Source organism: Anguilla rostrata, chromosome 13, assembly GCF_018555375.3.
Source record: "Anguilla rostrata isolate EN2019 chromosome 13, ASM1855537v3, whole genome shotgun sequence".
Taxonomy (NCBI): Eukaryota; Metazoa; Chordata; class Actinopteri; order Anguilliformes; family Anguillidae; genus Anguilla; species Anguilla rostrata.
This window is the reverse complement of record NC_057945.1, coordinates 21,630,422-21,645,720: the sequence shown is the minus strand read 5'-3', so window position 1 is coordinate 21,645,720 and position 15,299 is coordinate 21,630,422. Positions and strand designations below refer to the sequence as shown.

At 39.6% G+C, this 15,299-nt stretch overlaps 1 protein-coding gene across 2 annotated transcripts in view; it reads left to right on the top strand.

The window, feature by feature from the left end:
- grm7 (glutamate metabotropic receptor 7) overlaps positions 1-11,184 on the top strand; it is a 191,011-nt gene extending 179,827 nt beyond the window's left edge. Inside the window, exons 10-11 of one of the 2 annotated variants that reach the window (XM_064305048.1) lie at positions 162-185; positions 9,948-11,184. In XM_064305048.1, coding sequence (XP_064161118.1) covers positions 162-166 — 5 coding nt within the window. In that variant the 3' untranslated portion in view covers positions 167-185; positions 9,948-11,184. The remainder of the gene's footprint in view (positions 1-161; positions 186-9,947) is intronic. The other variant, XM_064305047.1, reaches the window with a different exon arrangement.
- Positions 11,185-15,299: the final 4,115 nt, after the last annotated feature.

The window sequence follows — 15,299 nt, the reverse complement described above, 5'->3', positions numbered from 1 at the left end:
TAATGAATGCTAAAGACCAACCATGCAGACAGGCCAAGAAACGAATGCACAAATTCAAATGACATGGGCATGATGGGACTACTGGGCTGCCCTTACTCTTATATTTATCCCCTTTTGGCCCTGAGAGCAAAACTCACCCCGTGTCTTCTTTCTCCCAACAGGCTAATTCTCATAATGTATCACAGGTAGGACCAAATTAATCTTTTACTTTTTTTGGTAATGACCTTGTTCCATTTCTTGAAGGCTGGAAGAGGGGACGATGCATGAGACTCTCTCATAAAACTGCATTAGAAACTCACGTTCACCTTTACATTTCACACAGGGCAACTGTAAAGAACAGAACCATTGTAGTCAAACACGCTACTTCGCTGGAATGAGCATGTATACACGGCAGAGTTCTGAATGAACACATTAGGTTTTAATCCAATTTAAAAAGGAGAAACCGTCTGGATGAGTATTCGCAACAGTGAGTCCTTGCCTTGTTTTATGAAGCAGCTAATCATTTTCCAGTACTGGCTTCTTTGTCTTGCACATGCCTGTTTCTCCCCCCTTCCCCCCTCCTCAGGGACTCGAAACAGCTTGTCATCAGAGATATGTAAAAGACAGATTTTTTTGTCTGACCTGAGTGTTAAATTGCATTATTTATTTGCCTAACCAGACGGCTCTCATTTTCATCAATGAACGCAAGTGAGCCAGTACTTGTGACAGCCATACATGTCCAAATCATAATACCCCCATCCCCATATTTCACAGATGGGGGTGCGCTGGATATTGGGCAGTTCCTTTGGGCCTCCACTCTTTGCATCGCTCTGATAGAGTTTCCAGAATTCCGCAGGCTCTTTTAGATACTTGTTAACAAACTGTAACCTGGAAATCCTGTTTTAGCAGCTAACTAGTGGTTTACTAGTTAGCTGCTTACAGATTACTGATCTTACCTTTCTTTTGAATGACGTTCCAAACTCTTTATTTTGGTAAGCCTAAGGTTTTGCCTATGACTTTTATTTCTCAGCTTCATAAACTTTCATTGGGACAACTCTGGTCCTCATGTTGACAAATGGCAATAACAGACTCCAAAGGCAATCAAAAGCTTAGAATCAAGGCTAGATACTGAAAGCTTTCTTAAACCTGAAAACAGCTGAACACACCTGACTAACCACATGTGAATTGCTTCTATTCTAAAACAGTGAAATGCAGAGCCAAATCAAGAAAAAATATGTATTTGTCTCAGACACTGAGGCATTCACTGTAGGCGTGCCTGCAGGATCTCATAATTGATTCATTTAATAACCCAGGCTTCTTTATGTCACAAAGAAGAAAGAGTCTGTCCAGCCAGACCAAAACCAAAAAAATAGGACCAATAATTCTATTTGGCCAGCAATTCCATGACACGTGAAAGATATTTTTTACTTTGCTATTAGGAATTATTCCCACATGCCCATTGAGAAAAAAAAAATGAATTACAATATTATGGCTCTTCTGATCCCTGCCATTAGCTGTAATAGATTCATCGATGACTAGACGATGAGTATCGTTAGCATCTGGGGAGATGCTGTGCATCCATCAAACAAGCATCTGCGTGAGTGTGCTGCCCCCACAGGCCGCCCCCCCCCACAGCTGTCACGGTCCCACAGCAGAATTTCCTGCACAGGGCAGTTATGCAAGAGCAGGCTGTGATCAAAAATGGCTCCCAGTGGGACGATGTGTCACCTACACATGGCGTCTATCAGCAGCTGTCTCATGCGCTCCTCCTCCGTGTGAACCTCAGCAGAGATGACGTTTAGCAAAGAGCTCTCTCAGAGGCGTGCAGCCGTTTATGAGCATCAGGGCACTGAGCTCCCTAGACGATGCTTCTCGCGCCATTTGGAACAGTGTGTCATGACTTTGCTTCATCCTGAACTTCAAATCCCAATAGCCAACAATCATGTGTTCTCAGAAGAATAGCATTAGACAGAAGAGGGGCAACAACAAAGGACAACGTGAACAAGGACATCACTTGTACAACATGACACAAACACGTAGGCTAACTACCAACACTTACACAACATGACACAAACATATAATTGTTGAGTAGAGAAACTTTGCCCCTTATAATAACCAGGCACGATGAGTTATATCCATATAAGAATGAAGAAAACTGGCAGTCCCTGTTTTTTATAAGCAAAAAGTGTTTTTCTAATAGCATTATCTGATTGGTACATGGTTAATACATAAGCACATAGTAAGATCTAACAAAGTAAATGATTGGCTGTGCCTAATTATATAGCATGAATACTGAATGAGCACACAGCAACCTATCAGCCTTCAACATTATATAAACAAGGTTTAAATCAGAAATAATGTTTCAGTCTTAATCAATCAGTTGCTTTCAGTGTCCTGGGTAACATGGTGTCATAGCCGACTCCTCCCTGGTAGAATGGCAGGGGGGAGGATAAGGAAAAGGCTAAGCTCACCAGTTTGGAATCATAGAAATGTATTAGAGACAGAGAGAAATAAAACACGCACACACACACAAACACACACATGCAGTATTTGTAACTTCTTGTCCTTGGGAGGTATGGTGCACAGTAATTATGCTGTTACTACTGCTATAGTTACTGTGCAGTTACACAGGCATTAAGGTCACGTATATGCTCTGGGTTCCATTTCATCATATCATCTTAGACGTAAAATTTAATTTGATCATAAAACATATCGGTCAGCTCTTGGCTACAGCACATATTGAAACTGATAAACAGCGACAACATGTGACATCATTCCGAATATCACAACCTCTGAATATGTTGCTGACACCTGAGGAAGGAAGTCAAGCCTTCATACCGTGCCAGAGCACAGCATCTGGCCATATGCTCTATTGATGCAAATCGACATGCAGTCTGAGGGTCACGTCCATGAAGCCAAAGTGGATCAGCTGGATGAAAGGGACTAAAAGGTTTGTCTCACACCATGGGCCCCAATGCACAGTAATTGTTTTTCACTGTCCACAGCTGGCGCCAGATTGGCAACCCTCACCAGAAACTCCCCTGTGGATTAAATCAAGGAGAGAAAAGGCCCATTAAGAAATTTATAGCACAGCTTACTTTAAGGATGTGAAGCCTGAGGGGTCAGCAGGGAAGATAATGGCTTTTCTGAAGATTCATTAGGTGGAGGAATGTTGAATCGGTTTGTCACGCACCAGGTCTGCCAAATGAAATGAGATCTTTAACAGAGGTCAGCTTTCTGTCCATCTCCTATTGTTCCCCCCCCCCCTCCACCCCCGTAAGAAAAAATCAAAACATTCTGGTGTTGAAAAGTGCCGTTCCGTGTTTATTTACTCAGTCACGTGGTCCTGAGCCCCCTGCATGGAGATGTGATTTGGAGGAATGGAGATGATGAGACAGGTTGAGTCATTTTAGCATCCTTATTAAGAAACACCTACTGAGATCCTGATGTAATTGAGATCAAGCTTGCAATGGAAACTCATTACCACCACAGCATGTCATGTGGCACAAAAAAGTACTCTGTGCATTACAAAAAAATAAATAATAAAAAATCTAAATTTGTATATATATATATATATATATATATATATATATATTTTTTTTTTTTACAGTGGCTGGTAACTGAGAGAAAGACTCATTCCCTAGACTCTTATACTTCTATGCTCTTTTGGCAAGGCCTTTACCACTGGCTTTTTGTTTCTGTCTATCAGATGCCAGCTGAAGATTTTTCTAAATAACATTTACTTACCCTTTACTTGGCATTTATTTGTATGATATGAAATGCAAAACTAATACAATACCATTGTATTTCTTTACACAATGACCTTTAATTAAAATATAGGAATGGCTTTTCCTTTAAAAAAAAGATAAGAGCCAGGATGATTTGAGACAGAAGTAAATTAACTACAGAGTTGCTCTACTACATGGATAAAATGGCTCTTCTATGAAGGGTCTTAAGTACTTTCATGACCAAGTAATATTTAGCTGTAAAGGTATTAATGCACATCTTTTTTTTCAATAAAATCTAACAATTATGGTCCCAGATATCTAAATATACTGAATGAATGATATAACACAGAGACGTTCATCCCTAATCCTAGAGGACCACACGGTAAGCCCCGTTCTGTTCACTAATTAGCACTGGATGTACTGTCCGCTGGGTCAAATTGAACTGGGCCATCAATTTAGATTTTATAACAATACAATTGTAAAATTTATCTTAAAATAGCCAATATATTGTATCTTCATCTGAATTATTAACAACATAAACAATATTTAGGGTTAATTGTTATTATTTACCTTTGAATGACCACATAGTAACATAGTTATGAATGTGGCGTTCGGTTTTGGAGAAAAGTTCACTATTATGAAGGCAGGGAGCTGTTATATCATGTTAACTGTGAGATCTTCATGAGTCCAAAAATGGCTCTTCCTGTCTCAGCATTCCACAGACTGTTGACTCATGACATTACATTACAGGCATTTAGCAGACACTCTTATCCAGAGCGACTTACACAACTTTTTACACAGCATTTTACATTGCATCCATTTATACAGCTGGATATATACTGAAGCAATTGAGGTTAAGTACCTTGCTCAAGGGTATAACGGCAGTGTCCTATCCAGGAATTGAACCTTTGAACTTTCGGTTACAAGCCCAGTTCCTTACCCACTGTGCTACACTGCCGCCCACTGTCATTGACACTCCTTTTGATTTGTAGACCCCTGCCAGAACGAGGATCCCCAAATAAGCATGTAAATGTGTCTCTTCAGTGTCTTTCCGCTGCTTCCCAAAACACGGTTGGTCATTTTCAGAATAATTTTTTGAATCAAGCCAGGAATCAGTAATGAATAATTTCTTGAATCGAGTCAGGACTCAGACAGACATGATGTCACTGACATGTCACACCACCATACATGTGGGCCCTGAGACCTTCGTTATTATATTGGCAGCTGAACATGGTGGCACTCTCATTGGGGTTGAGGACCATTCAACCTGGCTGTTCTTGGAAATGCATGACCTCTGTGCTGCTGGCTGGGAGGCTTCCATATTGTCCTCTTGTTCGAACACCTCCTCTGACTCACTTATCAGTGTCGTGCAAAATTAGCTCCAGGGCCTTCTGAACACTGAATCATTTGCTCATATTGACTTCTTTGACAGTGTGCCGACCCACACTCTGATGCAGAGTATTTATCTATTTTTCCCATCCCCCACTATGTGCAGCTGTGAGGGGTGTAGTGCTGGGAAAATATGTTTTTGTAAAATATTGAAGTTCTCACACTACAGTGGGTAAAAAGGCAGAAACCCACATGCTGTGATATACAACTATATATAAAATGTTTTGGGTGCAATTTATCACACTATAGAGGGTAAAAGGTGGTGAGTATGTCTTGGAAAAAGAAAGGTCAGGAGGGTTCTGGGATTCAATTTTTTGCAAAGGAACAGTATTTGAGTGTGAAAGCGTGTGGGTGTGTGCATGCACTGGCTTGAGATGCTGAGACCTTACTCAATTCAATAGATTATTCGTGAAAAGTCCAAAATTGAGTAGAGCTGTGAGACTAGTGGAACGAGACACAAGAAAGTGCAAATAAGAGAAGGAGGAAATGTGGCAGGGAGTAAAATCATATTTACAAAGGCCAGTCAGTTTTCCATTCATATTTTACCATTTCTAACACTTTTATTTCACCTTGTTATTCTCGGGTCAAAATTACCCAAACAAAACCTCTGTAATAGAAATATGGGGGGGAGGGTGGGGGGGGGGGTAGCATATAAATCAACTGCAATTGTTCTTTTTGAAGCTCATATAGCCGTAAAATCTGAAAATGGGAAAAAATAAAACAGAATTTGAGAGACTTTAGTTGATTTTATCAGGCCCTATTAACTATTTTAACGTATCAGTTAGCCTACGTGAAAACTACCTCAACCTGGGGCCTTTGTATGGCATATAATTTAACAGCCAATGCAATTATTTAAGACCCGTTTCATCTTTGCTTTTAATGTATTATTATTATTATTATTGTTATTACACCAGGTAGGCAAACTCATTTCTCTTTTGCAGTGATGACCAAGGGAATCAGTGTACATAGGGAATGCTAGGGAGTGTATTGCCTCATCATCTCTATGCAGATTTAGGGGTTAATGAGGTGGCCAAATGGAGAGAGGGAGTTTAATGGGGAATTGACCATGTCACTGGGCTTTTAACACTGTTACTCTTTCAAAACATGCCATGAAATCTTTAATGACTCCAGTGAGTCTGAACCTCGGTTTAACATCTCATCGGAAGGACATCACCTTCTTAAGCAAAGTGCCCCTGATCACTGAACTGGGGCACTGCGTGTCTATTTGGTCTAGAAAAACTACTGAAGCGACAATTTGCAAAAGATTTTAGTATACATTAAAAAAGATTACTGGTTGAATAAACTTAATTATAATGATTATTAAGCTGAATTGTCTCAATGAATATGAACATTGAATATTATGTTAATAGGTTCAATGTAGTTAAGCTTTTAAATATGGAGGAAATCTATATTGGTTGTACTAAAAATGGCTGTGTTAAACTCGGAATGATAGGCTTGTCGGGGAAGTTGGGATCGAGGTGTTTAGGTTCTGAATCGCCATCTTCAGGAAAAATATTTTCCATATAACAAAACCAAATCACGCAAATCATGTTGATTTCCTCTTGAAACTGGAACTGAAAATGTAGCTTTCATCTCTCAGGCCTCAACAACCATTATCTGTATAGAACATTAAGATTTCAGTGAATGATTTCAATTAAATGTCACTGATTGCATTCAAACTTAAAATCAAAGGAACATGATCTTTGAAAGGCATTGTCTGGTCACACCGATCTCTGGCCCCCAATAGTTGGGGGGTTCTGTTTCTCTCAAGGAGGTAATAATGTAATAAAGCTTGCAAAGGAAAGAAAACCCTTGGACACCCCACGTTGTGTATACATTTGCAAGACCCTCTGTGTGACTCTAATTGCTCCAAGGATGCTTCCTTTGATGTTTGTGCAGGGAAAAGCAGGGATAGAGAGAATTCCTATGGTAAAAAGAAAGCAAGCTATTAAATCATGAGTGACATTGCCTGGACTATGAGCAAGCTTCCAAGATGAAAAGATATTGTCTGTTTCCCAAAGGTGGTAAATCTAAAAACTAGATATCCGACAGGCTCATAGAATTCACTTAATACCCCAGGTAGAAATTACTCGATACGTCAATGCAAATTCTTGTCTTTTTTAATAGAAGCAGTGAATCATTTCTTTGGATTTTAGTTTTCTGAGGTCTGCTATACAAGTGGTAACCAAACCCAGCCCTGCTTAGCCTGAATAGAAAGGTACAGGGTGGTATGGCTGCTGGCTGCATTTGCGTTCTAAACAGCATCTGTTATCATAGGATGTAAAGTGGGGGACATTTGCCACTTCTCCTTTCCCAAAAATAAATTATCACATGAGGGATATCTCTTTACTCTGAACTTAAGGAAACGGGGAAATAAATAAAATGGGATAGGGGGCAGCAGCTACTAACAGGTGGATAAGTAATGCTGGTACAGCAGATCTTTCGAGAAATCCCTCAGTAGATACCACAACCATTTTTTTTTCTTCTTTGTCTTGTTTTTCTCTCTGTTTGACCAAAATAATCAGTCAGCGAAGCTTGTGTTTTGGCAGCACTACGAGTGTAGTAAGTGAGATGGTGGGGAGTTTAAATTACACTCAAACATGAAGTTGATCATTGAGAAAGATGAACCGTGAAGGTCCAGAGAACACAGTGCTATGAGACTGTGCCAGCCTTGCTGCAGCTCCAGTATCCTGGTAATGGATACCCACAGACTTCTGGGAAACTATAACAACTCTGCAGTCTGTACCATACTACTGGGGGGAAGGGGGATTCCACAAATGGAGTGGTTAAGGAGTTTATGGTTTATTGAAGGTTTATTGTAGTTCATATTATGTACCCATATTTATGGATTCACATGTATGTGCTGTGGTTTCTGTGTGACCTGTAAATAATGAATCTGCAGTTATCCACAGCATTTCCCTTTTTTAGCCATTCGGGCCCCTCCTGTGCTGTTGCTTTCTCTCCCCAGTGAATCGTCACCATAGTGACTGAAGGAACTTTCACCTCAGTCTCTCCTCCAGCGTATCTTTCGAGCACACAAGCTCATGCGCTCTCCCTCCCGCTCCCTTCAATGTACAACATTTTCTTCATCAAAAAGAACACAACAATATGGACACAACGCTTTGTATTCACGTCTAAAGCTTAACCAAAAACAAAACATAAATTCAAAAAAGTGTAAATGGTTTATCACGTACTGACAGCATACTGACATTGTTTGATGCCACTTTGACAATAGAAGGATTTTGTTTGATTGTGTTTCATGAATGTCCCCTCACTGCTATTGTGTTAAAATAAAATTCTAATTCTCCCAGTGCCATAATACCTGAGGTTCCAGTCATAGTAGAAATGGTCAAGGAAATGTGTATCCGTTCTTTTGGATTTTTTTTTTCTGTGTAGGTATGTATATATTGCTGTACCTACAGTATAAATAAGCTTATTTAAGCTTCTGTTTCCATGGCAACCCCAACCAGAGGAGTATTTCTCAATTGTTATTTGTATATCATGAGCCAGATCCTATGTTAAAATGCCAGAAGAGATCAGAGAGCAATGCATGTGCAATATGCATTGTATTCCACTGCCTAAATTCAGTTAAAAATAAATAAATAAATGCCAGATACCCAGAAGCAATTTTGAATGAACAGGTTAATTATTTTGCGGCAAACTTTCTTTCATAGGAAACAGCTTACAATCCATTTTTGTACACACAGTATACCACATGACAACCCACTAATGGTTACATGTATCTTGGGGCTAAAGTGTAATATATTTTGATGTTTTGTAAATATATTGCAAACAGAGCTTAGACTAGTCTTGAGAAGTGGCTGTGAGCCTGGAAGCTCTCGTCACTTCACACAGTACTTGGAAATAGAAGGCAAAGATGGATAGGGACATCCTAAAAGTCTCTAGATTAAAAAATGTCTGCACTAAAAACTCAAGGAAAATGTCCTGTTCCCTTCAAGGATGGTATAGCAGAGTTTCCAACATTTGGTGATGTAACTTAGAATACTTGCTATATAGCCTATATTGTAAAATGCATGGCATAACATCTGTCATAGCCAGTCACAATAGTGTGTTACAGTAAATCAGTCAATTTGGTTTCATTTGTATAGCATTTTTTTCACAAAAGCTCAGTGTCTCAAAACGCTTATCAGACATTTCAGGCCTGTGCCCCAGACCGCCATTACCGAGCCAATGGTGACAGTGGCAAGGAAATGATGTCACTGTCATTTCATACACTGTGCATTTTGTATTTTTTTGTAATCAAAAATGTTACAAATGACTGCTGCATGCATTGATATTATGAAGACAAGCTGTTATAAGTGTTATCCCATGCTTATAACAGTGTTGTGGAAGCATTACAGCATGTAGTTAAAATAAAATATCACTCAGTATCATAACTGTTTTTTTTCTTTTTATTAAATGAGTTACATTAGACACATCAGAACACTTCTAACAACAGCTGTAATGCTTGCTTTAAAGCACTCAACAACAGGTGCCTTCATATATACAGAAAACTGCATTGAGTGAGTTAATTTATGGGAATGAGATGTGAGGAACAGCCTTCTTACTGTAAATGTGTATGAACTATTTTGAACGCAGCGATGAGGCACACGTGTTGTCTATATTTGAATTTATTTGTTCGCATTTCTGTTACAGAATGTGCAACAATGTCAAACACATTTGCTTGCCACACAACATTATGTTAATAAGAACAATCAGAATTTGAATTGAAAGTACAATGGATGAAGTATGACTTTAAAGGTTCAACACACACCTCAAAACATCCATTTTAACCTGTATGACCACAGTAAAAGCCATTTTCACCCACTTTGATACTGTCTCCCACCCCAGGTCCAGCAGCTAAGAAAAAGTATGTGAACTACAATGACCTTGTGATCTGAAAGGGATCCATCAGCAGAGATGGAGAAGAAAAGCCTGGTCTCCTACCCTGTTGGCAAAAAGAGAAAAAAGGCCATTTGTGTCCCTGCTCTATGCTGCCAATCCACCCCCCCCAGGGACAGTGGCTGGACTCCTGGCAGGGGGGGTCTCTCTCTTATCAGAAGATATCAGATGATGTTTCCACCCTGAAAGAAGTTTTAAACAATCAAAAAAAAACAAAACAAAAAAAACTAAACAGCGGAAAGAAAGCAAAGAAACCATCTTTTTAAAAAATAGCTAACTGCTGTTAAATTAACAAACAGAGAGGGACAATGGGACAACAGCCCATTACCCCCCCAGCCCCGTCCCTCCCCAAGCCCCACCCCCCCTGTTTACAGACACGCCCCGACTCCTCAGGGTAGCCTTGGGGTTGATTTCACTGAACCCTCCAGTGATTCCGGACTCGTGAATCAGCAGAGGGGCCATCTCATGGAGGCCATTTCTTGTCTGTACATGTTCCTCCAAACTGCAAGTTTTCCAAAATTCCTGTAAAAGTTTGTGAGTTTTTTTGGCATACATGTTACGTTTGATGTTAATTTTGTTTTTTTGTTTTTTCTTGCTTCTTGGATGCACATAATATTAAAGCCATATTCTTCTCTGAGATAGTCATGAATCAAATTGAATTGAATTACCTTTACTGTACTTGGTTTTTGAGGTAAACATAAAATCTTATTTTTTCCCCCCCAATCTGCGTGTAAGTGTTCCACATGGTGGTTCCACATGTTTTAAATGTTTTGAATATTCTGTAAGGGTTTATTGACCATAAACTGTGTCCAGTGACTGCAAGAAAGCTTTAGTCCATGTACAGTTGGACTTAGATAAACCCCAGTGATCGGTGGTATTCCAGGTGTAACAAGGTGTTCACGTAGCAGTTGTCAATGCATGCCTGATATGTTTGATGTTAAAAAAAGATATCAAAGAATATAAATATTTTACGAGGCTGTAACGCCAATCTGCTCTGGATGAATATTCTGACTGACTTTTTATTTGTTTTTGTTTCTTTTCTTCTGCATTCATTTTCAGATATTTGTTTACTCAAGGCAGAATATGGCTTTAATTTGTCTTGGAGTAATTGTAGTTGCCCCGCAACTATTGACAAATTGTGGAAAAAGGATAAATACATATTGAAAAAAAAAAAAAAAACTAAAAAGCATGTATGTTTTATACTGTTTGTACTAAGTATATTCATGTTGCCCTTGCTGCTTATGTGCAAATATTGAGACATTTACGTTTGGCCACTCATGCAAGTTATCCTGTGGTGTTGTCCAAGAATGTATCAACATGAAATAAAACCATTTGGTTATCTTTTTTTTATTCCCTAACAAAATTTACAGAAACCTTTCTTTGGGTTTGTGTACGTGTTTTTGTATGTGCTCGTGTGTGTCTGCGCTTGTGTGAAAGATTTAAAAAGCATGAGTGAATGTGAACAAATGCATCTTCCTAAAATATACACATAATGCATTACACCGGAAACAAATGTTAGGCTGCTCCAACTGCAAACTGATTACAATGTATTTTTTAAGTTGCCTCAATTTAGGTTTTTTGGATTACACATTTTAAGCTCTGATGATGAGCGTTTTATGGTGGCACAGCTATAGATTAGTTGTATTAACCCATATTGAGCTGTTCAGCTAACAAGTCTAATGGGTCCAGCAAAATATTTGTAGTTTGTTAACTATAGTGTATTACTCCATTCAACTACAAAATCTAGAATGACCAAGTTCATGTAACTAAAAATTTTACACTGGGTCAAGCAAAAAAATAAGTGTGTTTGCGGGGTACAAATAAAAAGGGCATGGGAAAATTCCATCCATTCGTCCAAATTCCTGGATATTGGTGCATATATTGGTGTACAACGTTCTATTTTATGATCATGTGATGCAAGTTCTCACAGTTTAGCTTGAAGCTGATTGGCTTCAAGAAGTTTATTCTGCAGGTAGGATGCTTTCCAAAGAATGGCATACTCCAAATGTAGTCCGGCTGTGATAGCCAATGGCAGAAAACAAGGTGGTAAAACTGCCTCCAAAAGGAGAATGGAGCTAGGACCCCCTGGGATACCCTGACAAATCGAGGATGTGGACCCCCCCTCAGGCTACAGTCTGATCTAGTTTCTGTCCGTCTTCCATGGGAGGTGTGCCGAATAGTGCCAGGCTCTGGGTAAGAATGTGGCCGAGGCCAATGGTGCTGAAGGTGAAATGTTATCTCAATGAGAAACATGGATAAGCAAAAACATATGTAAAATGCTGGAGTGTTGGAGCCTAACCACTAAATACTGAGCTACATATTGTGTATTATCGGGCTGGACGAAATACAGTAATGATAATTGCCTAATATTTTTAGTGAAATAACCATGCATGCAGTATACCGGCCACGCAGCCTCCACGTGATGCCTTGTTGTCAAACATATTGAAGCTGTACGGCCGGTAATTATTGTCACTGTATATTCGGAGCATTCCATACTAGAAATTTTGCAGTCCACATATGATAGGCATATGTTAAACGGCAGTGGCTTGGTTGGTTGTCAATCATAGAGACAGGATTTTGGCTCATTGTGCATAGTCACTTATAATATAATCACGGCTGGTGCGCTTCAGTAAATCTGGGAATCCATGAAATTCTTGCATCCTTGATATTTTAATCAGATGCCTTATCCTGGTATTTTGTGCCTGTAAATTTATTTAAAAAACAAGCAGGTGGGAAAAAGACACTTTGGAGAAAAGCAGAGTATATGGAGCACATGAGCCAAGACCCAACCATGAAACCAAATAACTTAAATTAATCTGCATAGTCTGTGCGTTTCCAAGACTGGCTTGTCTGCTACATCAGCAGGGCATTTATGCAATTGAACTGATAAATGTAGTTTTAATTGGTCAGGGAATATTTATTGCATAAGGAACAATTGGGTAATACTCAGAGAGTGTATTTCAAGGTACAGTAAAGCTTCGGATCCGAGCCTCAGTGTTACAATCTGACCAGTCAATTAAACACAATATGAACCTGGAACAGCATGAACAATTACGCCTGTCAGTATTAAGCTCTTCATTATCACTGAAGCAAAACGCAAGCATTAAACCAAAAAGAATGGCACTTTGCAGTCATAACAGAAAACCAGAGCAAATTAAAACAGTTTGCAAAAGAGACAAAGATAGGAACACTAAAATGATGTGTCTGGAAAGCAGATATGAAAAAGTGATATGCAATATAAGGTCAAGGTTACTGCTGAATTTAAAGTCCAAAACCACCTCTATCCCCAGTGTTCCTATTGAATCTCAGAGGTCCCATTGTATACATTAACTCAAACAGCCACTGAATCAATTATAACAATACCGTCAGTAGAGGCTGGTAGGGTCCGTTTCAACAGGATACAAGAAAGTTACAGCTATAGCTACTCAACCTTAACATAGAAAGATGGAAGAAATTATTGGACCAGAGAAAAGGCAACATTACAGATGAAATTTGTGGGCACTGGGCACATCTCCTACCCGTGCCCCAGAGTCACCTCGATACGTGTGCTTTGGTGTTGGGCAGGATACCTACCTGCTGTGTTTCAGGCCCAGGTGCTGGTCTGAGATGAGGGTCGGAGGTCTGAGGATTTAGCTCTAACACACAAAAAATTCAGAGGTCATGGGACATGGATGCACCTGGCAGCGTCTTAAGACTTTGATGTGCCGTGGAATTTGCAGGTCCTGGGACATGGATCAGGCCTGGTTTTCCAGTGGTAATGAGGACATGGGTCCTGATGGTAGAGCTAAATCCCCAGACCTCTGACAGCCCAGAGCATGTGCCAGTGTCAGGGTCTGAAATCCAACGCATACGCCGTTTAGCCCCAAGGCGTCTGGGTCAGCTTAACCCTGGGGCTCGGCTAACAGCTCGCTTTAGTCTCTCGTGCTGCCTTCCCCATATCCAATATGTTATAAAAAGCACACAAACCAGCTTTCTGGCTAACAGAAGGTTATAGAAAATAAATGTCAATTTTATTTGAAAGAGAACATCCACTGTGACTAATGCTAAGTGGCTTATAATTTATAAGGGTGGAAAACAGTAGTTTTCTTATTCACCTGTGGAACCTCAACAGTTACTTAAAAAACACTAACCTTTATTAGGCAATTAATGCCCGCAGAAACATGCTTGCCATCAGTGCTATTGGTTTCTTATTGCATCAGCCAAAATGATATTGCTGTTTATCAAAACAGGGCCAATGCAGTTCTTCTAAGCAAGCTTTCATATAAATGCGTTGTAAGTTTAATAACATTCATTCCAATGGTAAGCTCACTAGAGCTCACTGGCAGAAACAGTTATGGTACTGAAGAGAATCATAGTTGCAAAATGTTTTAATGAAAGGTCTTCACTGAATGGCAAGGTCCTTTCAAATGGAGAACAGTAATAAAATTTAATTGAAATATTTTTGTTTGCGCCTTTAACATTTATTGTGGTGTTAAACGGAAATTAAAATTAAAAGCCACAGCACAGAATTTTATATCTAATACAGCAGCATGCGTTCATGAGGAATTTATTATCAATTAGAAGATAATAATTCAACAGAATGTCGGAAAAAAAGATATTCAAATGAAAGCCTTTTTGCTGAGGGTTTTTTCATGCAATGTGTTTTACTTTAAGACAGGGATCTGAAACTCAAATCCTGGAGGGCTGCTCAGCTGGTTTTTGATGTGCCTCTGCATTTAAGTACTTAATTTGAGTCATTGATTGGCTAAAGAGTCTGCAAACCTTGTTTCTAAGGCTTAAATTGGCTGCTGATCGAAAGGAAATTACAAAAACCAGCAGAGACGGTGGCCCTCCAGTACTGGAGTTTTAGACCCGCGTTTTTAAGAGCTTCCCTTTATATATCCCCATCCATTTTTTCATATATTTACACTGCATGGCCAAAAGTATGTGGACATCTGACATTCAACATCTCATCCAAAATTATGGGCATTAATATGGAGTTTGTCCACCCTTTTCTGCTATAACAACATTCTACTAGATATAGGAGCATTGCTGCAGGAATTTGCTTCCATTCAGCCAGAAGAGCAATGGTGAGGTCAGGCACTGATTGGGCAATAAGGCCTGGCTTGCAGTTGGCTTTCCAATTGATCCCAAAGGTGTTGGATGGGGTTGAGGTCAGGGCTCCGTGCAGGCCAGTCAAGTTCTTCCACACTATTCTTGACAAAACCATTTCTATATGGACCTCGCTGTGTGCCTGGGGGCATTGACATGCTGAAACAGGAAGGGCCTCCCCCAAACTGTCGGAGAAGCACAGAATCATCT